Here is a 24,531-nt window from a genome sequence, read left to right on the forward strand (position 1 = left end):
AGTGCAGAGTGGATGAGTAGGAAAAGGAAGTCTCTGAGCTCAGAGGTCACCTGTTAACATGTCAAACCGAGAACAAGGCCATATTGGAAGATATGGAGGTGCTCAGAGAAGCATTAGGAGGTCTTCTGCAAGAGAAAACGTTGGTGGTCGCAGACTTACCACGGCAGTGCCAGAGTGGTAACGAGGTGGAGCTGCCAATGCCCATCTTGGGAGAGAGGTCTGGAAGGGTGTAAAGCTGAGGAAGACTTGGCGCTAAGAGCAGAAGACAGTCACCCGGTCGTGGCAGAGGTCTTGATGGACTTCGCTCTTCAAGTGCATGGTAGAGGTAACAGAAGACGTGCGAGAAGCATTTACCAGTGAGGATGTGCATGAGGCCTTTAAAAAGGCGGTAGAAGCGTGTACTGTGCACTGGGCATCAGAGACGAAACAGTTGATGATACTGTCGACTAAGGAAGTCAGAGTGAAGTGGGTGGCTATCCTGAGGGATATGCACCTACAATGCCTCCGCACGAAACAGATGATCCTGTTGAGGAATAAGGAAGCCGCTCGACATTTGGAGCATGCCAGGAAACCTTAAAGTCGGCTAGCCTTTGTGGAAGATATCGTTCAAGTACTCAGAAATCTGGTGGGGAAAGTCATTGGAAGACTTGGAAAAGTGATACAAGAACTCGTGAATAAATCCGGTGTGGCGAGAGTCAGGGTTCCAGCTGATGGTGAAGTCCAGGTAGCTGGTGAAGATGCTCCTCCAGTTACTGTAGCCAGACAATCATAGACCTGGCCAGGCAAGTTGCTGCTCTCACAGGCTTCAGTGCCCCTGCCATAGCTTCCCATGCATGTTTTAGGTATGTCTCAGCTTTTTTATCCAGGGAGTCTTTAAGGGTTCCCAGATCTTCAAATGGTAAGGTGGATTTTTGGAGGATTTTGCTATAGCCATATCTATCTTGGTGTTTTTTTCCCCTTAATTCGGCTTCCTCCTCATCAAAGGGATACCTTCTTTTGGACGCTGATGGATTTGGACCCTTCCGATCTGGTCTCTTCCACTCCCTGTAAATGAGCGTTTTAATCTTCTCATTGACTGGAAATGAGCGCCTCTTCCTTTGTCCTAAAACCCTGAACATGATGTCCTGAACTGTCCTAGGGGTTTTAGGGTCAGTAATGCCCATGGTGGATCTAATAGCTTTAAATAGCCTATCAAACATGGTCTACCCAGTGTCACTATCTGATGAGGAAGGGGAGGAAGAGGAGGAGCCGAAGAGTAGTCTGTCCCACTAGCTGTTTCAATGTGGACTTCAGCTCTTATTATGGACTTTAAGTCTGTAGCGAACCCAGGGATTTCCTCCGAGATAGCTTCTGAATGCAGAAAAAAAAAAAAAAAACCTGCGGGCACTACCAATAATTAAGGAGGACTGCTGACCACACACATAATTAGAAATGCAACCAACAAGAGAAAGAAGTGTGTATAATGGACGCGATCAACCCCAGGGTCATAACCACAATATAACACAAAAATATATAAACAAATGAATAAATTTTATTAACACAAAAAATTCCACACAAAAAGTGACATTGATAAGAATAAAAACAATTAAAAAAGGCCAGGACAAATTGGCCGTGTGTAACACTCCAAAAAAAGGTTCTAAAATAAGAGCCTAATGCTCCACTCCTCCACGATGCTAAGGCAAAGGGTTTGTATAGGAAAGATTGTATACAGCAAAGATGCAAAAATAATGCACAAGACAATAATTCAATAGAAAAAGATGTCAAATATAATAATGATATGTATCATGACAAGGCAATATGTGCTAAATCAGCAAATAAAGTGCAGGTCACTAAAAGTGAATAAAAAATAATTGCTGCAAGTTGAAAGAGATCTGAGAAATATCAATACCCTATATGACCCAGCTTCTGAATGCATTAGGAACACAGTCGTTTTGTGTTTGTGCAGGACAAGAAACTTGTCACGATTCCTCCGCTCAGTGAATGATTGCTATGCTGTTATATGGAAACTGTCTTGCTGAGTTGTCTGTGTCTTGATTGACAGCTTGGCTGTCCAATACTGTGATGAGCTGTGATGAGCTTGCTGGGCTGTCGTTGCCTTGATTGACAGCTCTCCTGTCCAATCTGTGACTGGGATGTGCGGGACTTTCTGCAGGTGTTCACTGTTCTGGTGATAGCATAGCTACCGTATTTTTCGCTTTATAAGACGCACTTTTGTTCCCCCAAATTTTGGGGGAAAGTGGGGGGTGCGTCTTATAAAGCGAATCTGTGTGCTGCTGTGTTATAGTGTGGGGGGTTCTGGCGTGGAGTCAGGGGGCTGGGGTGGGCTGGATGGGGGCTGCAGAGACAGCGGGAGGTCCTGTACTCCCGCTCATTAGCCTCATGTAATATTCACTGCACCCGCTGTCCATCACCTTGGTGCTGAAACAGCGCTGAGTTGGTAGACAGGGGAGCGGTGCATATTACATTTGCCTGCACTCACCCCCAGTCACTATAGACACCTACCGATGATCACTCCTGCTCCCAGCTCCCCCGCGGCTTTCCTGTGCTGAGTCTGCTGTCATCCCCCTCCTGCAGGGCGAGCGGCAGCAGCAGCTCATTCAGGCAGCTCATCGCTTCAGGACTTTGCATGATGTGACCAATAGGACCTGCGGTCACATGACTCCGAGTGTGCACTGCGAGTCACATGACCGCAGCTGAGCAGCTCCTATTGGTCACATCATGGAAGGTCCTGTAGCAACAATGAGCTGCCTGAATGAGCAGCAGCTGCGTGCGCCCTGCAGGAGGAGGACGACAGCAGACTCGACACAGACACAGTTAAGCCACGGGAGAGCTGGGAGCAGGAGCGATCATCAGTAGGTGAGTTAACTGTTTATTATTTTAGCATGTGCTTGCCAGCAGGGGGGAAATATTGGGACGGGGGCCATGTGTGACAGCAGGGGGAAATATAGGGATGGGGGGACAATGTGTGCCAGCAGGGGGGAATATAGGGATGGGGGGCAATGTGTGCCAGCAGGGGGGGAATATATGGAGGGGGGGGACAATGTGTGCCAGCAGGGGGGATTATAGGACCGGAGTGACAATGTGTGCCAGCAGGGTGGAACATAGGGACGGGGGGCCATGTGAATGCCAGCAGGGGGGAATATAGGGACGGGGGGACAATGTGTGCCAGCAGGGGGAATATAGGGATGGGGGGCCGTGTGCGTACCAGCAGGGAGGCATATAGAGAGAGGGGGGCCATGTGAGTGCCAGCAGGGGGGTATATAGTGACCGGGGGGGCATATTCAGGATAGGATGGGGGGGGCTATGTGTCAGCACAAGGGGGCAATGTGCCAGGATGGGGGTTATATAAATACCAGGATGAGGGACATACACGGTATATGATTTGAAAGATGGACACTGGCATTATAAGACACACCTCCATTTAACATAAAAAAACATTTTTTTCTCTTTTTCTTCACCAAATTTGGGGGTGCGTCTTATAATCAGGTGCGTCTTATAAAGCGAAAAATATGGTACTTAAAAAAGGTGTCTGCCCCTGATCCCTGGCAGATGTAGTTTGTGCTTCTTGGTGATTGTTAGCCTGTTTTTGTTGCTCTGAGCTCTGCTCTTATGCTACCTGACCCTTTGGACCATGTTCTGACTATCCCTTTATCTTGTACTTCAGCTTTTGATAAACTAGCTTTTGTTATTGACCTTGGACTATGACCAGACTTATGCCTTCATCTTTTCCCTTGGTTATCCTAAGTACGCTCTCGGTTTTGACCCCGGAACGTCTGACTCTTCTGCCTCATGGCCTGTCCATGAGTAGTGACTAGTGACTAGCGTCATAGAAATGCTACCCAGCACACATTCTCGGTTATTCCGTTTGGTACAACATTTCATGGGCCTTTCCTAATAAGGATACATAGAGAAAAAGGGGACCTACTTAATATACTGAACATTCACGGCATGTGCTGCTGTAGTGCCTGCTGCGGTGTCTCCTGGGGATCCATTGCTGCGAGGCTCCACCCACCTGGTTAATGTCACTTAAATAGGGAGGGTCCACAACACTCCTCCGGTACCACCCCTCAAGCCCTTTGTCTTTTTTTTAAAACCAGCGTGCTGTGCGCAGGGAGCCTCAGCCCACCCGATGCAGCTGTCAATCTCCGGCACGCTGTGACCACAGATTGCCCTGATATCCCCGCTGGCATCCTGCGCTTGCGAAGACCCGGCGGCCATGCTTTCTGGCACGCTCGTCAGCAGAGTGTGCCGGAAGTTCTGTCTGGTCGCACAGCCCGTGCGTGTGCAGACCCGGAAGCATGACCTGGCGCACACTGCCCAGGGTGCTCCCGCAGACCCGGGACCTCGTGTCAGCAAGTGATGTTTCCTGAAGAGGTCCCTGCCTGCACAGCGCTGAACCAACTTCCTGGCCAGTGAATAGCGATCCCCGCAGAGAAGGCATCCCGTCCTGGACACCTCCCCGGTAACCTCACTTTCCATCCAATTCCCTCAAGGACAGGCAACCAACTGTGGTGGAGGATAGGTACCGCCTTTTTATTCAGTAGGTTCCCTGTCCTTGATGGGTGAATACCCTCTCTCAGAAGGACAATATGGAACAGAATGGACAGGCAGATATCTTGTTTTGTAGTGGCAGTGAAAATAGTGGCAGCACAGAAAGGAACAAAATGGACTAGTAGGAAATCTCTGGCTTTGTAACAGCAGTTCAAGTAGAACTGGTAGATCCAACAGCAGCAGCAGAGTTTCAAATATAATGGCAATGCAGGCAGTAGCCATGGCATAACTGAGCTGGTGATAAATTGTCTCCACTGTCCGCATTGATGGTAAGATTTTCTACTCATGAAGAGGCAATTTTTTTCACTTCAGTGTAGGGATGCAACCTACAGGGCTGAATACCATCTCTAACATTACAGTGGGATATGGACAATACATTACACCAATGGTAGAATGAGCAAGTCCATACAACATTTCCAATTTGATTACCCTGAAGTCCATGGGGTCAGGGCATATGCCAAAGAAAGAGTACAGTCCAGGTACAACTGAACCTGGTTGATTATGGGGTGCCTCTCCACTTGCTGATGTACATCAGGTTGTGGCACCTCTGGAAAAGCTGGTTAATCAAACTGTATTGCTGTCACGAGTATGTCACATCCTGATCCTAAAATCCTAGTTTGTGCCATCACATGTGGTAGCTGCTCACAAGGTGAAGCGAGTGGAGTATCTGGGTATTATACAGTTTCATGACATCAACTTTTATTGGTGTGCTTTCTTTGCTGACCATCTCCTAGAATAATTATAAGGATTTTGTTGTCGTACAGTTGCTTTACCATTTAGTATTTGAACTGTAAATAGTTTTAGTATTTTGTACAAGTAAAAACGTGACTTCTCCGCATTTAGTGGTTACTACTCACTTGAGTCATCACCTCTAGGAATTTCCTCTTTCCACCGCTCATCACCCCAACCATATGTCTCTGTAGTATTAATATGGGTCAGACCTTTACCCTGAAACAAATACTGTAAAAGTCACAGACAGGTGGAAAAGTCACAGCTATGATCATCACTAATCCTGCCATCTCCACCGTTCTCATTACACAAGTAGAAAACATATAATACTGGTGGATAAAACAAGACTGAGCACAAGACCTTCATAGCTGTCTAAACATCATAAGGGAGATCTCATAACACCTTCTCTCCATCTACCTGATGATCCTGAGGAACATTGGGATTTTCTTGTTCACAGTTCTGTGGAAGGAGAGGACGGGGACATCTCTCTGGTGTTGTCCTCGTAATGGATAGAACTGGAGGAAACACATACAGAGGCAGAAATCATTCTTTACATACAAATAATTATAGATTATTATAGGCCGTGTGTATTTAGTACTGTCTATTACCTGGTGATGTGAGGGGCTGGGGAACCTCCATCATGACGTCCTTGTACAGATCTTTGTGTCCTTCTAAATACTCCCACTCCTCCATGGAGAAATAGACGGTGACATCCTGACACCTTATAGGAACCTGACAAAAACAATGATACCGTCATCACCCCGAACCATTCATAGCATTACTATATAGTGTCCCAGCATTCTCAGCAGTGTCACCTCTCCAGTCAGCAGCTCAATCATCTTGTAGACGAGTTCTAGGATCTTCTGGTCATTGATGTCCTCATTTATCAGGGAGTCAGGTGGAGGCCCAGTGACTGGGTTCAGGGGTCTACCCCATCCCTCAGAGTCAGGGGCCTGACAGCGTTCACTAGAGGTCTTCTTCACTACTGTGTAATCCTGGTTATGGAGAGAAACATTAATAAATCTCACTACAGGCATTTCCAGAGTTCTCACCTCTCCAGTTCTGTCCATCTGTTATTCTCATAGATAAAAGTGATGTAATGTGACGTCATCAGAATCTCTCACCTCTCCAGTAAGCCGGAAGAGGATCTCTAGGGTGAGATGTAATATCCTCCCCACCATAGTCTCCCTGTCCCTTTCCATCCTTCATGGGTCAATCAGGAAAATTTTCTTATATAGAAGATCTCCACTGAGAGCATCCGATATTGTAGGGACCTGAATGGGGAGACGACGAGCTGATGTAACATCATAAAGATTCCATGTAATAATACAATTACTAGAGATAATCTGGAGAATGAAACCCCCATCACAAGCGGGAGTGTTCTCTGCCACTCCCGCGACGTCTCTGGATGCCTTTCTCCTGTGTGAGCTGACAAGCGCGGGAGCACGATCGCCATCTTGCCGAGTGGATGAGGAGACAACAAAACGTGAGGGAGATGCAGTGCAGAAAGGAACGTGCGGAGAGGACCTCTGGAGCATTACTGGTGAGTATGCCCCTGCCGGGGGAGGGAATGAAGGTCCTGCATGCTGCTTACTTCAGCAGCAGGCGCATGACAAGCATGGAGAGAGTGTTTCTCAGGAGTTGAGCACTTCATAAAATGGTTTCCCGCTTCTCTCCACTCCCCCCCTGCAGTGGCAGGAGGCTGGATCTCCTATACCCTCCAATGCTATTAAGATCCCTCTAATGAAAATTAGATCAGAGAGGGTTGGAGAAGATATGGCTAGTTTGAAAGGTCCTCCTAAAATTTCTCAAATTGCTACTAGTTTAGAGGTCTGGAGTGATTATACAGGGATGTCCTCTGAGGAAGATTAGGGTCAAACGAGTGATCCTCCTTTATCAATCTGGAAAAGGCTTCTTGCTCGGTTTCCTTCTAAGGATGATTTTAAATCCTTAAATGCAGCATTAAAGGAGACCTGTAGATATGAGATTGCTTGTATGAGACAGGACTTACAGCATTTCGCTAGTCGCACAGACTCTCTGGAAGGGGAAGCTCTCATGTTGCTGAACTGCATAGGCTATCCACCTCACAACAGAAGACTGTCAGAGAACTACAAGGGCAGCTGGAAGATCTGGATAAAAGGGGGAGGAGGTGTAACATTAGGGTGAGGGGTATTCCGGAATGTAATGAGCAAGAAAATCCCAAAATTAATTCTCCAAAAGATTTTTAATGCTGTATTGTGAGACTCTCCCTCAACGACAATTGAATTTGACAGACCTCATTGTGCACTGCAACCTAAGGAATCGACCCCATATCCACAGGAAATCATCTGGTGTCTACATGACTATATGAGACTAAGCAAAGGATCATGGCAAAGGCTAGGCTGCAAAAAGAGATTTTATATTCAGACATCTGTTCCCGGATTTGTCCCGTTTTACCCTACAGAAAAGAAGGCTCCTTCGACCCTTGTTGTCCATTTTGAAAGACTGACGAATTCCATACAGATGGGGTGTTCCTTCTGCTTTAATAGCTTGCAGAGAAGGAATCTCAGTGACACTACGCTCCTTAGAGGACCTTCCAGCCTTTTGTGAAGTTATGGGATTGCAGGTCCCCAAAATTGAGGATTGGGGTGTTCCATTACTGGTTGGATCACCACCACCCTTGGTCTAGAATTAGAAGGAGAAGAGATAGGGAAGTCCAGGGGAAAGGGTGGATAAAAGAGGATTGCTGTCTAATAGAATGGGCTGAGATAATCTTTTTACTTGATGGTTGAATTACACAGGTCAACGAAAAAAATTTTTTTTTCTGGTGTCCAAAATATTTTAATGAATTTGGGGTATTTTTGGGGTGCTGATTCTGAATATGTCATCAGTTTTGCCAGATTGGCTCAAGTTTTTGAGATTTTTGGTATCTTATTTATAGCACTTGTTGGTAAATGCGACGCATCATCTCATTAATTTCTTTGGATTAGTACTTGAACTGAGCAGTTCTCAATATAGTTTTGTGTTAATTAGTGTTCTAAAAGTTTGTTCATAGCTTGATTTTTGCACTAACTTTATGTTGTTGTCTGTTTTCCAGTGAAAAGCATGAACTCATCATGAAGAAGTTGTCTTAACGATCCAGACTCATTCTGTTACATTTGTGGTGAATATACACTGCCAAAACATAGAAGAAACATAACAGACTTCGTAAAAAAAGTGTATTTTGCCTATTTTGGGGTTATGCTTGGGGACCAAGACAAGTTTTGGGCACCACACATAGTGTGCAAAGCATGTATCGAATTATTACGAAAATGGAGCAAAGGACAAAGAAAAAGCTTCAAATTTGGTGTTCCAATGGTGTGGAGAGAGCCAAAAAATCATCATGATGACTGTTATTTCTGTGCAGTGCAAGTGCAAGGATTCAATAAGCATAAGAAACGAAAATGGGAGTAACATGGAATCTGCAAGAAGGCCTGTCCCTCATTGTGAAGATGTGCCTGTACCTGTGTTTACCATAAATAACAGTCATCATGATGATTTTTTGGCTCTCTCCACACCATTGGAACACCAAATTTGAAGCTTTTTCTTTGTCCTTTGCTCCATTTTCGTAATAATTCGATACATGCTTTGCACACTATGTGTGGTGCCCAAAACTTGTCTTGGTCCCCAAGCATAACCCCAAAATAGGCAAAATACACTTTTTTTACGAAGTCTGTTATGTTTCTTCTATGTTTTGGCAGTGTATATTCACCACAAATGTAACAGAATGAGTCTGGATCGTTAAGACAACTTCTTCATGATGAGTTCATGCTTTTCACTGGAAAACAGACAACAACATAAAGTTAGTGCAAAAATCAAGCTATGAACAAACTTTTAGAACACTAATTAACACAAAACTATATTGAGAACTGCTCAGTTCAAGTACTAATCCAAAGAAATTAATGAGATGATGCGTCGCATTTACCAACAAGTGCTATAAATAAGATACCAAAAATCTCAAAAACTTGAGCCAATCTGGCAAAACTGATGACATATTCAGAATCAGCACCCCAAAAATACCCTAAATTCGATGAAATATCTTTGGCACCAAAAATGCTGTTGACCAGTGTTATTAATCTAATGTCTCATAACATAATGATGGTTTCTTATGACCTGCTGTTTTTGTACACGTTCGAGCCGGTACAGACACATATTTTAATTAATATTCCAGTTGAGTGATGCTGCTTAATTGTTTTGTGGACTAATCCACATGATGATACCATTCTTGGCCTGGAGGAGCCCTGGCTCTGATCTACTGGAAGGAAATGTTTTCCTTTTTCCTGTAGTTCATTGATTTCTCCTTCAGTCTCTGGCCTTCAATCGGGTCAGACTCTGGGCCCTCCTCCCTAGTCGATTTTTTTCTGGGATTACATCGCTAATCTTCATTCCTGGTGGGTTCAGTTTAGTCCCCAGGAATAGCCCCGATCCAGGATTTTTTTTCTTTTTCCTGGGCAATATAACAATGAATTTACTTCAGTTCGTTATTTCTGTTTTTGTCTTAACTTTGCCATTGTGTTTTTACCCTTTCTTTTAGCTTTGGCACAAATATTTAGATGGAAGAAATATGACTGCATTGAGAATCTGGAGATCACCTGCTGAAGAGCTTTGATAGGGTTTTTTTCTCAGGGTCCCATGCTTATGTGAGTAGCTCACTTTTCCATCATGACTCGCTTAATATAATTGAGTGTTAAGGGTCTTAATTCCCCCGAGAAAAAATAGGCTCACTTTACAGGAACTGAAGGCTCAGAGAGCTGATATAGCCTTTTTACAAGAAACCCACTATGATAACACTTGTGGTACAGTAAAGGGTGTTTTACTGGATGGGAGATACATTTCTCCCAGCAGGTTAATGTTTGTCCGGGTTTTTCTCTAAAGACAGGACCTGCGATGATGTCATGGTCACATGATCAGCCCATGTGATGTTTACCTCACTTGTAGGAGGGGTTATGGGCTATGTAATGGAGGTTGGTGTTTGGCACATGGTGAGTGTGTCTGGAAGTTACAGGAACTTGGCTGGACTTAGCCGGAACTTGTATACAGGATCCCCGTGCTGCAGGATTATAGCAACAAGACTCTCAACAACCCTGGGAATGGCACCTGGCGGATGCCGCTGACCTGGCAGCTGCTTAGTTAAGCCCGTCCCTTGCAAGGGGTGAGTCTGGGACCAGTGGTTCTCCAAGCTGGAGTATATTTATGTTTTTCCTTACTTTCTGTTAATCTGCTGTTTGCAACGTGACATTAAACCACTGAAATTGGACTTTAAGCCTGTGTGTTGCCTCGTTACTGCAGCCATACCATTACCTACCAGAGCGTATCTCTACACACTGAAAAGTTTAAGTTTGCCCTTAACTCCTTCCCTGTGTCCTATTCAGCTTTTAATACCAATAAGAGGGGAGGAGTGGCAATTCTAATATCATCAGTCTGCTGATAATGGGAGGGGACTTTAATATCTCTTTCTCAGAGGTTTTTGAAAGGCACTTCCTTGGGGACAAGCCCCCATCACATAAATTAGCTAGACTGGAGTTAAATTTCAGGAATTTGATTAGGGACAATTCCCTTTTTGATTTATGGAGGATAGATCATCCTAAAGAAAGGGCATTTTCCTTTTACTCTCCTAATCACACCCATACTAGAATAGATTTTTTTTGCAAATGTAATAGCTCCTAGGATGTTGGAAACAGTTGAGATGGGTCAAATTACCTGGAAGGATCATGCTCCGGTTGTTCTGGATCTTAAGTCTATGCAACCTTCTCAGGTCTGTCATTGGCGCCTGAATGAGTTTTTAATCAAAACCTTATTGAGCGATCTCACTGAATTCTTTCATCTTAATGAGGGTTCAGTTTCCACTCCTTTAATACTGTGGGAGGCTCACAAGGTAGTGATGAGGGGTTGTTGTATAAAGGAGGGCTCTAGACTGAAAAAGAGTGTTAAACTTGAATATAATAAATGAAGTGCCCAACTTAGAACACTGTAACGCAAACTGGTTGAATCAACTTCTTTGGAGGCCTTACAGAAAGGGATTAGAAATAGATTAAAAGATTTTTTTTTATGTAAAGTTGACAAATTACTCCTTTATATAAAACAAAAATACTATGAAAAGGGTAATAAGGCCCACTCATTATTGGCTAGGCAATTGAGAGAAAAAGTATCATCCTCTAACCTTCAGACACTTAGGGTACCGTTACACTAAGCGACGCACCAGCGATCCTGACAACGATACGACCTGGAAAGGACTGCTGGTGCGTCACTAAGAGGTCGCTAGTAAGCTGTCAAACAGTCAAATTCACCCAACGACGCAGCAGCGATCTCAGCGTGATCGCTGGTGCATCACTTACTGTCTTACACAGCAATGATTCTGACGACTCCCAAACACAGCGATGCATGCTGGCCAGCGGGACACCAGCGATCAAAAAATGGCCCAGGACATTCAAGCACGATCCGCGACATCGCAGCGGGGGCCTGGTCGCTGCTAAGTGTCACACGTAGCGAGATCGCTGGCGAGGTCACTGTTACATCACAAAATCGGTGACTCATCAGCGATCTCACTAGCGAACTCGCTTAGTGTGAAGTACTTCTCTAAAAGATAACCTTCCCTCACATGAAAAGGCCAGAGATACCTTATTGCAGAATTCTCTTTTGAGTCTAAATCTCCCAGTGCTCCCTCCAGAAGCACTAACATTTCTTAACCGGTATCTAAGGAGGAGATTGTAGTTATCTTGGAGGATCCCTGCTGAGTAAATCTCCAAGTCCAGATGGATTGACCTATTTGTATTACAAGATCTTTCTGGAGCTTACTCCTCACATGATTAAGATGTTTAATTCTTTTATGGAAGCTTCTCCTATCCCGGGCTCGTTGTCCCACTCTTATTTGGTCCTTGTTCCAAGTCTGGAAAGGATCCAATGGATTGTTCTAATTATCGCCCAATAGCCCTATTAAACCCTGACCTAAAAATTTTCACCCGCATGCTGGCCAACAGGCTCAATTCTTGGCTGCCCCGGCTTATTGATAAGGACCAGGTTGGTTTTGTCCCCTTTCGTCGGGGGGTGACAACACCAAACAGGCAATAGACCTGATAGAGGTTTCCAACAGAGAAAATGTACAAACCTTTGTCTTAAGCCTGGAAGCAGAAAAGTCATTTGACCGACTAAATTGGCCTTTTTTGTTTGAGACTGTGAAAGCATTTGATATCTCGGGGGCTTTTCTGACTGCTATCAGGGCATTATATAGATCCCATTTGGCCTCCATTAAACTGCCTTTTCATTCCCCTTCCTCTTTTAAAATCTTGAATGGTACAGGTCAGGGATGACCCCTATCGCCTTTGCTATATGTCATGTGCAAAGAGCCTTTGACTACTATGATACGACAAAATCCAATATTTTAGAAGCTGAGGTCAGAAATAAAGTTTTCAAGATATCACTGTTTGCAGATGATGTACTCTTGACCCTTACCAAGCTACACATTATGTTACCTAATCTTATGGAGGTATTAAAACTTCATGGGGGCTTATCGGGTTATAAAATACATACTTCTAAAACAGAAGCCATGCCATTGAATAATAGAAAAAATTGGAGTCCAGCTCAACAGGATTGGATTTTTCTTTTCTTTTTATTTTTCATAGTGCGTACAAAAGAAAATTTTCGTGGTTGGCATGACCCATGAATGTTCATCTGGGTGTTTTGGATCTTTTAAAATTGAATTTCAAGTTTAGATGGAAGACTGACGCTGTCAAGTATCTAGAGGTTCACTTGTCCTCTTCTTATAATACACTACACTTTAGCAATTTTCCGTCATTATTTTCTGATTTGAGAAAATTATTGGGTAAATGGAAGCCGCTTTCACTTTCCCTAATAGGCCGTATAGCCTCAATAAAGATGTCAATTTTCCCCAAGGTTCTATAGTACTTTGAAACTATACCAGTTAGGGTCCCCATGGGAGAGCTCAAATCCCTTCAGAATTCTATAATAAAGTTCATCTGGAATGGTAAGCGTCACCGGATCCCTAAGTGGGTCCTTATCTCTCATAAAACACAGGGGGGGGTGTCTTTCTCTCCCTGATATTGTTGGACACTATTGGGTGGCCCATTTGCGTAGGATCCCTTCATGGACGGAAATAGTGAAGTTGTGGCTGGCCCCAGTTCATCCAAATTCCCTATTGTGATCAAATAAGCCTGTTGGGATTTCAATACCGCCACTAGGTTCTATTCAGTTCACAAGGGAGGTTTGGCTTGCGTGTATGAGGAAGTTTAATCTGGCCTCTCGTAATTCGCCAATGTTATCATTTATTTACCAGCCTCTGATACCAAATAGCATGGATCCTGTAATGGTACATCAGTGAATTTCGGCGGGACTGTTCAGATTTGGTGGATAGGGACACATTGGAGGTTCTTACATTTGACGATATTAAATCTAGATTTTCTATATCTAACAGGGAGTTCTTTCAGTATATGCAGATTAAACATCTTGCTTTGTCGCTATATGGTACATCAAAGGTGTCCCTACCGTCTGATTTCTTAAAGGGTTCCATCAACCAAGGGATTAATCACGGATATATATAGGATTATAAATTATCCACAGGGGGGTCAGCAATGGAAACATTCGAACATGTGTAGATGGGAGTCTATCTTGGGGAAGGGGCTGTCACCTCAAAACTGGCAACACATTTGGGGGATGGCAGTTAAATCTTCTATTTGCACTCTCTATAAGGAGACTCAATATAAAATGTTGATGTTCTGGAATCACACTCCAGAACTCCTCCACAGATTAAATCCTTAGATTTCAAACCCCTGTGGCGTTGCGGTTTGGAGGTTAGCTTTCAATTCCACATCTTTTTGTCTTGTCCGGATGTAAGGGGTGTACCGACACTGTGTGATACTTGATACTCCACTCCCTATACTCCAGTCCCTTCCTTGATGTAGATATTGCTATACAGTACAGACCAAAAGTTTGGACACACCTTCTCATTCAAAGAGTTTTCTTTATTTTCATGACTATGAAAATTGTAGATTCACTCTGAAGGCAACAAAACTATGAATTAACACATGTGGAATTATATAATTAACAAAAAAGTGTGAAACAACTGAAAATACTGTATCTTTTATTCTAGGTTCTTCAAAGTAGCCACCTTTTTCTGTCACGATCTGGTTCAGGTTGGAGCCAGTGTTATTGCAACCACTAGAGGGAGCAAGGCAGGAAGCGTAGTCAGGTGAAGCCGAAAGTCAGTACACTGGATAAGCAATACTTTAGCAATGGAGCAGGCAGATAACGAAGTCAGAGGAAAAGCCAGAAGTCGGTACACGGGATCAGCGATACTTAGCAGATGGAGCAGGCGGATAACGAAGTCAGAGGAAAAGCCAGAAGTCGGTACACGGGATCAGCGATACTTAGCAGAAGGAGCAGCTGCAGCAGCAGCAGCAGCAGGAGAAGGAGCCTGACTACAGGCTGGAAGCACAATAATCACGCAATGAGGAAGTGTACTGGCTGAGGTTATATAGGGTGGGCAATTAGCAATCAATGGGCCAATTTAGGAGAGCACAGGGTGGAGCTGATCAAGGACAAGAATCACTGGTATCTGGTTTCGCATGGGATCTTCCAAGCAGCCGCATAGCTCAGATGGCTGAGCTGCTGGCCAGCAGACAAGAGGTTCCAGGTTCGATTCCTGACAGTACTCCCCTCCTTCCAGGATGGCTTCTGGACATCTCAGGGACTGGTTTATCTGGATACCTCTGATGGAAGATTCTTGTTAGCCTAGAAGCATGAACATTTTCCTCCGGTTCCCATGAGTTTTCTTCTGGTCCGTAACCCTTCCATTGCACAAGATACTGCAGGTTACCTCGGATTCTCCTAGAGTCCAGAATCTTCTCCACAATAAATTCTTCCTCGCCATGGACCCTTTCAGGTGGAGGAGGAGGCTGAGTTCTTCCTGGAAATGGATTTTCACAAAATGGTTTGAGCAGAGATACATGAAACACTGGGTGAATCTTAAGACTGCTGGGAAGTTCCAACCGGAAAGCAACTTTGTTAATTTGTGCAGCAATTTGGAAGGGTCCTATGAATTTTTGTCCCAATTTAGAAGATGGCACATGTGTTTTTAGGTTTTTAGTGGACAACCAAACCTTGTCACCCACGTGCAGATTAGGAGGTTCTCTACGGTGTTTATTTGCTGCTTTTTTATAGTCTTCTTGGGCCTTTTGCAATATCTCAATTAATTTCTCCTGGGATTCCTTTAATCTGTTGAGTCGGTCAGCAACAGCAGGGGTAGAAGTTTCAAAAGGAAGATTAGGAATACATACTGGATGCAAGCCATAGTTAGCATAAAAAGGACTTTGGGCTGTAGAGCTGTGTTTAGCGTTGTTATAAGCAAATTCCGCTGTTGGTAAATAGTCCACCCAATCATCTTGAAGATATGAAATGAAGCAGCGGAGGTATTGCTCGAGAGTCTGGTTCGTCCTCTCCGTCTGGCCATTTGATTGCGGATGGAAAGACGTAGAAAGATTCACAGTGACTCCCAGGGCTGTACAGAAGCTTTTCCAGAATTTCGATGTGAACTGCACCCCTCTGTCGGAGACTACATTATCAGGAGTCCCATGCAGCTTAAAAACCTCTTTGATCATTAACTCAGCAGTTTGTTCCGCAGTAGGAATTCTTTTAGTTGGGATGAAATGGGCCATCTTTGTGAGTCGGTCTACCACAACGAGAATCACAGTCATCTTTTTAGATGGAGGTAGATCCACGATGAAATCCATTGAGATTGATCCCCAAGGTCTGGATGGAACTGGAAGAGGTTGTAGAAGTCCTAAAGGAGAGGAACGTGGTGTCTTGTTACGTGCACATGTTACAAAGGAGGACACATATTTTTTCACATCCCTTCTACAATTAGGCCACCAAAAGGAACGAAGTAGTAGTTCTTGGGTTTTCATGACTCCGGGGTGTCCTGCAAGTTTAGAATCATGGACTAATTTGAGGACTTCGAGTCTCACCGATTCTGGGATATAAACCCTGTGGTTCAGCATCCAAAAACCCTTCTTGAAAAAAAGATTGACATCTTTAGGAGGATGGTTAAGAAAAGGATCGTTGTGGTAGCCATTTTTAATCTGAGCAAAAAAAACTTTAGAGTCCAATATTCCCAAAAAATTTTTGGGGCCCAGAATAGTACTGTCAGTATTAGAACTCTCCTGAGGTTCAGAACAAATCCTGGACAGGGCGTCAGCTTTGCCATTTCTCGAACCAGGCCGATAGGAAATTACAAAATTAAATCTTGAGAAAAACAAGGCCCACCGTGCCTGTCTTGCAGACAGTCTTCTTGCTGTGCGTAAAAACTCTAGATTTTTGTGGTCAGTGAGGACGGTCACCGGATGATTGGCACCTTCTAGGAGATGTCTCCACTCGGAGAAGGCGACTTTTATGGCTAAAAGTTCTTTATTCCCAATGTCGTAGTTCTTTTCCGCCGGTGACATGGTATGAGAAAGAAATGCGCATGGATGAAGCTGCATCTTATCTCCAACTCGCTGAGACAGAATGGCTCCCACTGCAGAATCCGAGGCATCCACTTCAACAACAAATGGCAGTTCCGGATTTGGATGGACTAGTAGTGGTGCGGAAGTAAAAAGATTTTTTAATTTGTCAAAAGCCTCCTGCGCCTCTGTAGACCAAAAAAAAACTTGGGTTTTCTTGGTTAGCAAGGTGATTGGCAGAATAATTTTTGAAAAGTTTTTAATGAATCTTCTGTAGAAGTTGGCAAAGCCAATGAAGCGCTGAACGTCTTTCAAATTCTTTGGGGGTGGCCAATCCACCACTGCATTGATCTTACCAGGATCCATGCTCAGACCTTCTGGGGAGATGACATATCCTAAAAATTGGATCGTGGGTTGTTCGAATTCACATTTCTCAAGTTTTATGTAGAGATGATTCTCCTGTAGACGTTCCAAGACTAACTGGACTTGCCTGCGATGCTCCTCCAAGGTATCTGAAAATATAAGAATGTCATCGAGATAAACAACAACAAATTGATCCAAAAAATCTCGAAACACATCATTAATGAAGTGCTGAAAGGTGGCTGGGGCGTTGCTAAGGCCAAAAGGCATCACTAGGTACTCAAAATGTCCGTATCTTGTTCTGAAGGCGGTCTTCCACTCATCTCCAGGGCGAATCCGTATGAGGTTGTAGGCCCCACTCAGGTCCAGTTTAGTAAAAATTTTAGCAGAGCGGAGTCTTTCTAATAACTCTGGAATTAATGGAATGGGTAGCGATTTTTTACGGTAATTTTATTAATTTCCCTGTAATCGATACATGGCCGCAGAGTTGAGTCTTTCTTTTCAACAAAGAATAAGGGTGCCCCAGCTGGAGATGTAGAAGGTCGGATGAAGCCTTTCTCTAAGTTTTCGTCCAGATACTCTCTCAGTACCTTCAGTTCTGGTTCAGAGAGATTGTAAATTCGCCCGAATGGAATAGTTCCAGGAAGCAGCTCGATGGGGCAGTCATACGGACGATGAGGAGGCAATTGATCAGCTTTTTTCTTGCTGCAGACATCAGAAAATTGTTGGTATTGTGGTGGTAGTTTATCTTCCTTCGTATGAGAAATCTCAGATACTTGGATTTGTTTAGGAACAGGTGGATCACTATGGCAATTGTTCTTACAGTATTCTGAAGGGAAGGTAATGGTCCTTGAAGCCCAGTTGATAGAGGGGTTATGAGTTGAGAACCAGGGAACTCCTAGGATAACGGGAAATTTTGGAGAGGAAATCAGATGGAAACTGACAGTTTCGTGATGATCAGGTTCCATACAAATCTCAAGTTCAATCGTCTCATGAGTAACAGGTCCAGAAGATAAGGGTGATCCGTCCACTGTTTCCATTTCGATTGGTATGGATTTAGTTCTGCTTGAAATATTATTATCCAATGTGAATTTTAAGTCCATAAAATTCCCTCCTGCTCCAGAATCTAACAAGGCCGAACATCGTACTGTTTGGTTGCCCATAATGACCTGAATGGGAATGACAAAATGAGATGATGATGCACACATCCTGTTTTTCTCCTGCGTTACTGATGAAATCTTCTGCATACTAGGATATGGCTGTTGGGAGAGGTCTGTATCGCTTGCAGTCATGTCGCTTATGAAGGCTATAGTCCTTTTATTAGGACAATTGATGGCGAAATGACCTGAGCCCCCACAATAGAGACATAAATTTTCAGCCCGTCGCCTCTGCTTTTCTTGTGCTGAGAGTGGTTTTCGAATAACATCGATTTGCATCGGTTCAGACACACTTTGCGTCTTTTGTTCATGGTTAGACGAAGAGAAAGAAAAGGCAGGATTATTTTCCAGTACTCGAAGTCTCTCCTTTCTCCGCTCGGTGAGCCTCTGGTCTATTCGAACACATAGGTGAATAAAGTCTTCCAACTGATCAGGGGTTTCGCCCCTGGCAAGCTCATCCTTTACTGACTCTGATAATCCTCGTCGAAACTGACTTCTCTGGGCCGCTGAGTTCCATGTGGTGTCGGCCACCCAGCGACGGAACTCTGATGTATATTCAGCGACCGAGCGTCGTCCTTGGCGTAAATTATGCAACTTGGTTTCTGCTGTGGCACAACGGTTTGGATCATCAAAAACTTGATTCATAGCTGTGATGAAGGAATCTAAGTTATTAAGGATGTCATAGTTCTTTTCCACATATGGTGAGGCCCATGCAAGAGCTTCATCAGTCAGGAGATTAATCAGAAAAAATACTTTCTTCCTATCGCTGGTAAATGGAGCAGGTTGCATTTGGAAGTATATCCGGCATTGGTTGAGGAATCCTCGGTATTGCTGACGATCCCCACTGAATTTTGCAGGCAGCGGCATTCGTGCGTTTGATTCTGGGCTTGAATTGCGCATGTCAAGAAGTTGCCTTTGTAGTTCAATTATTTCCTTTTGTTGGCCTGATACTACTGTTTGTAGTTTAGAATATTTTTCTTGGTAAGTGGTACAAAAACTTTGAAGTTCAGAAACTTGTTTTGTCAGGGTGGCTACAACGGACTCCATTTTGGCGCGTGATTATTCTGTCACGATCTGGTTCAGGTTGGAGCCAGTGTTATTGCAACCACTAGAGGGAGCAAGGCAGGAAGCGTAGTCAGGTGAAGCCGAAAGTCAGTACACTGGATAAGCAATACTTTAGCAATGGAGCAGGCAGATAACGAAGTCAGAGGAAAAGCCAGAAGTCGGTACACGGGATCAGCGATACTTAGCAGATGGAGCAGGCGGATAACGAAGTCAGAGGAAAAGCCAGAAGTCGTTTCACGGGATCAGCGATACTTAGCAGAAGGAGCAGCTGCAGCAGCAGCAGCAGGAGAAGGAGCTTGACTACAGGCTGGAAGCACAATAATCACGCAATGAGGAAGTGTACTGGCTGAGGTTATATAGGGTGGGCAATTAGCAATCAATGGGCCAATTTAGGAGAGCACAGGGTGGAGCTGATCAAGGACAAGAATCACTGGTATCTGGTTTCGCATGGGATCTTCCAAGCAGCCGCATAGCTCAGATGGCTGAGCTGCTGGCCAGCAGACAAGAGGTTCCAGGTTCCAGGTGCTTTGATTACTGCTTTGCACACTCTTGGCATTCTCTTGATGAGCTTCAAGAGGTAGTCACCGGAAATGGTTTTCACTTCACAGGTGTGCCCTATCAGGTTTAATAAGTGGGATTTCTTGCCTTATAAATGGGGTTGGGACCATCAGTTGTGTTGTGCAGAAGTCTGGTGGATACACAGCTGATAGTCCTACTGAATAGACTGTTGGAATTTGTATTTTGGAAAGAAAAAAGCAGCTAAGTAATGAAAAACGAGTGGCCATCATTATTTTAAAAAAATGAAGGTCAGTCAGTCCGAAAAATTGGGAAAACTTTGAAAGTGTCCCCAAGTGCAGTGGCAAGCACCATCAAGTGCTACAAAGAAACTGGCTCACATGAGGACCGCCCCAGGAAAGGAAGACCAAGAGTCACCTCTAAGTTCATCCAAGTCACCAGCCTCAGAAATTGCAGGTTAACAGCACCTCAGATTAGAGACCATGTCAATGCCACACAGAGTTCTAGCAGCAGACACATCTCTACAACAACTGTTAAGAGGAGACTTTGTGCAGCAGGCCTTCATGGTAAAATAGCTGCTAGGAAACCACTGCTAAGGACAGGCAACAAGCAGAAGAGACTTGTTTGGGCTAAAGAACACAAGGAATGGACATTAGACCAGTGGAAATCTGTGCTTTGGTCTGATGAGTCCAAATTTGAGATATTTGGTTCCAACCACCGTGTCTTTGTGCGATGCAGAAAAGGTGAACGGATGGACTCTACATGCCTGGTTCCCAGCGTGAAGCATGGAGGCGGAGGTGTGATGGTGTGGGGGTGCTTTGCTGGTGACACTGTTGGGGATTTATTCAAAACTGAAGGCATACTGAACCAGCATGGCTACCACTGCATCTTGCAGCGGCATGCTATTCCATCCGGTCTGCGTTTAGTTGGACCATCATTTATTTTTCAACAGGACAATGACACCAAACACACCTCCAGGCTATGTAAGGGCTATTTAACCAAGAAGGAGAATGATGGGTTGCTACGCCAGATGACCTGGCCTCCACAGTCACCAGACCTGAACCCAATCGAGATGGTTTGGAGTGAGCTGGACCGCAGAGTGAAGGCAAAAGGGCCAACAAGTGCTAAGCATCTCTGGGAACTCCTCCAAGACTGTTGGAAGACCATTTCCAGTGACTACCTCTTGAAACTCATCAAGAGAATGCCAAGAGTGTGCAAAGCAGTAATCAAAGAAAAAGGTGGCTACTTTGAAGAACCTAGAATATAAGACATATTTTCAGTTGTTTCACACTTTTTTGTTAATTATATAATTGCACATGTGTTAATTCATAGTTTTGATGCCTTCAGAGTGAATCTACAATTTTCATAGTCATGAAAATAAAGAAAACTCTTTGAATGAGAAGAAGTGTCTAAACTTTTGGTCTGTACTGTATATATATATATATTTATCTGTTGCTGCTATGTGTATAAGAATATATATTATATAATGTATTATAGGGAATGTGTAGTACCTAAATTCGTTCACTAGATGGGGACACACTAGCAAACATAGTTTAGCATAACAAATCGTTAATATAGGAGGTTACTGTGGATAAGGCAGAGGATTTCCTGTTTTGTAGTCAGTAGGTCCAGGGGTGCCCAGACAGCTCGGGTGGGCTTTAGAGCCCGGGTAGCACAACAACCCCGCAACTGTTATGATTGGGTCACCGAGGAGGAGAGCAAGCCCAAGCTAAGCCACAGAAAACCAGAGAGGTTGGTAACTAAGTGGATTGCAGACCCCTGATCCTATCCACACAACTAGCAGTAGCCGTGGAGCATGCCTACAATGATCCTAGATGCCTCGGCACAGCCGGAGAGCTAACCTAAGCCTAAAGCAAGAAAGGGGAAATCTAAACTGCCCCAGAGCAGACCCCAAAGGAATAGATAGCCCCCAAACATATATTATCGGTCAGACAAGATGAAAACAAATGCAGGTAGGAAAAATAGACTGAGCAAACGATGGGGCCCACACTGACTAGACAGGACAGGAAAGGAAAGACACTCTGCATTCACGCAAAAAACCCTGCAAAAAAAGGCCAACAAGTCTGATGCAAAAAATACTGAAGTCGCACGACTTCGCCCACGATATCAGCACTCTGGTATATTCTGAAAGCAGAGCAAAAAGAAAACTGGCACAAGCAGTAACATATGGATGGCGATTCAGCACAGCCCCAGCCAGAGCTGGCTGACCCACACAAACTGAAATGGACAAAACCAGATCAAATGTGAACAGAATAGCAAAAGAACACGTAGCTGAGCATGCAGGGACTGAGCTGGAAACTAAGACCTCAGGAGGCAGGAAAAAATCACCAGCAGGGATAGAGGTAGTCAGCTGTCTTAAATCCAGTCTGAAACCCCAGATCTCCAATCGTCATCATTATCAGGTGGCAAGCCTCTGTTAATCAGATCAGCTCCATTACCTCCAGTAACCACCAGAGGGAGCCCAGAAACAGAACTCGCAACCCCTCTGTCAATATGACCAGCTTCACTACCTTCAGTAGTAACCAGAGGTAGGCCAGAAAGTGAATTCACAACACACAACGTTAGAAGCCCAGCCGTTCAGGGCCAGTGGGCCAGAAGTGCAGCCGTGACAGCAGCAGTGAAAGCAGTGGTGGAAACAGAAGAGGTCACAGCAGTACAGGTACACAGGTTATTCTAAAATGTGGCAGCTTACTACAAGTGCAGATGCCCTTATGTCTGGGGAGAAACGGACAAGGGAACTCCTGAACGTAGTGACGCTGAACAGGGAGGGCGCTGTGGTATCGTATGAGACGGTACGACCCAGGAACATACTGAAGGACCTAGGGAAGAGTGCAGGGAAATTGAAGGATGTGGACTGCGTGGAACTCAATGCCAATGCTGTAACTGAGATGGACATGCTGCGAATGACAAGAAGTAAAGTTATTCGATTACAGCTGAAGTTGGACTATGTCTCTGTTTGTGAGAAATCGTATGGAGAGTGCCTTCAGAAATCCAGAGGAGACCTTGAAGGTGCAGAGAGGCAAGTACACTGACAAAGGACATTGCTTGTATGTGATGGGAGACCAGGGTACGCAAGAGCCATTAGTCTCAGCTATGACTATGGCACTGGCTGCCGCTCACACGGAGATCAGGGGGTTTTGGGAAGAAGAGCCTTAATTTATAGGGTTCTTTTCATGGAGGTTGAATTGGATCTGGCTATCTATCTCATAAACGTTTCTCCTAAGGGGATGGGGAAAAACTCAGCTAGGCTGCTGTTACACATCCTTACGGTAGCGAGGTGTTTGATAGCTCTTAATTAGAAGCAGACCTCTCCCCCCTCCCATCAACACTTGTTGAATAGAATTGCTGACATTCGTAGAATGGAATATATGATGGCCTTGCTGAGAGTGGAAGTGGACAGATTTGATACAATTTGGACCCCCTGGGATTATTATTGGGCTCAAATTGGCGGTCAGGATCTTCTTCTCTTGCTATTTTTATTTGGTTTGCGCCTCTTCCCCCTCCCTCCCCTTATCCCTTTCTGTCTAAGTATTGTCCTCTTTAATGTTTTGTTCTGTTAGTTTGTAGACTAAAGGATGGAGCTAGTTTATGGTGGAATCAATCATTTTTTCTTTATGATTTACTACTGCACTTGATATTGAGTACCGTATTTTGCGGATTATAAGTTGCACCGGATTATAAGACGCACCCCAAATTTTGAGGAGAAAAATAGGAAAAAAAATTTTTTTTTAATAAAGTGTTGGTGCCTCTAATAATCCATGCATCTTAATTGTTTACAGTGGTGGTGACTGCGATGAAGGGGGTCCCAGGGTCGCTGCTGGAGAAGGCAAGAGTGGCGCGTTGCTGCAGGCCGCAGGCTGGGATGAGGGGGTGGTCCGCTACTGATGAAAATGACAGTGGTGCTCTGTGGTGTGGGGGGCTCCGCCAGAATTTTGTGAAAGCCTGGAGCCCCCCCCCGCACTTTCATTAATGCGATGCAGTGGCCTCCGGGAAAATGGGCGCTGGGGGATGCGCAAGCTCAGACTGAGATCTCGGATGCCAAGATCTCGTCTGCCGAGATCTCGTTGCCGAGATCTCAATCTGAGCATGCACCGCCCCTGGCGGCCATTTTCCCGGAGGCCACCGCATCGCAGTAATGGATGTGCGGGGGCTCCGGGAAAATGGCCGCCAGGTCGGCACATGCTCAGATTGAGATCTTGGTAGCGAGATCTTGGGTGTCGAGATCTCGTCTCCCGGGATGAGATCTCATGGTTGAGATCTCAATCTGAGCATGTGTCTCCCCCAGCAGCCATTTTCAGGAAGGCCACTGCATCGCAGTAATGGATATGCAGGGGGATCCGGGCTTTCACAAAATGCCGGCGTAGCCCCACCAGACCACAAAGCACCGCAGCCACTTTTACCTGCAGCGGCGCACATCAGAACACCCCCTCATCCCAGCCTGCGGCCTGCAGCAACGCACCACTCTTGCCTCCTCCAGCAGCAACCCTGGGACCCTGCTCCACCGCGGCCGGTAAGATATATCCGCATAAGATGCACCCAAAAAGTGCGTCTTATAATTCGAAAAAATATGGTATATTACTTAATACTTGGGCTCCTGTTCCATTAAGGGGAGTGATCCCTTATATTATACTTCAGTGAACTGTATTTTGTATTTGAAACTCCTT

The 24,531-nt window shown here is 44.7% G+C and overlaps 1 protein-coding gene across 3 annotated transcripts in view; it reads right to left on the minus strand.

Moving 5' to 3' along the window:
- Positions 1–24,531, minus strand: part of LOC141051079 (uncharacterized) — a 43,598-nt gene that overhangs the window by 16,274 nt on the left and 2,793 nt on the right. For 2 of the 3 annotated variants that reach the window (XM_073547937.1, XM_073547936.1), the window contains exons 2-6: positions 6,405–6,554; positions 6,096–6,275; positions 5,889–6,012; positions 5,698–5,795; positions 5,409–5,511 (exon numbers count right to left, since the gene is read on the minus strand). In XM_073547937.1, the coding sequence (XP_073404038.1) occupies positions 5,409–5,511; positions 5,698–5,795; positions 5,889–6,012; positions 6,096–6,275; positions 6,405–6,482 (583 nt within the window). In that variant the 5' untranslated portion in view covers positions 6,483–6,554. The remainder of the gene's footprint in view (positions 1–5,408; positions 5,512–5,697; positions 5,796–5,888; positions 6,013–6,095; positions 6,276–6,404; positions 6,555–24,531) is intronic. The other variant, XM_073547938.1, reaches the window with a different exon arrangement.

This window comes from Dendrobates tinctorius, unplaced genomic scaffold (genome assembly GCF_039654945.1).
Source record: "Dendrobates tinctorius isolate UK_male_01 unplaced genomic scaffold, ASM3965494v1 ptg000155l, whole genome shotgun sequence".
Taxonomy (NCBI): Eukaryota; Metazoa; Chordata; class Amphibia; order Anura; family Dendrobatidae; genus Dendrobates; species Dendrobates tinctorius.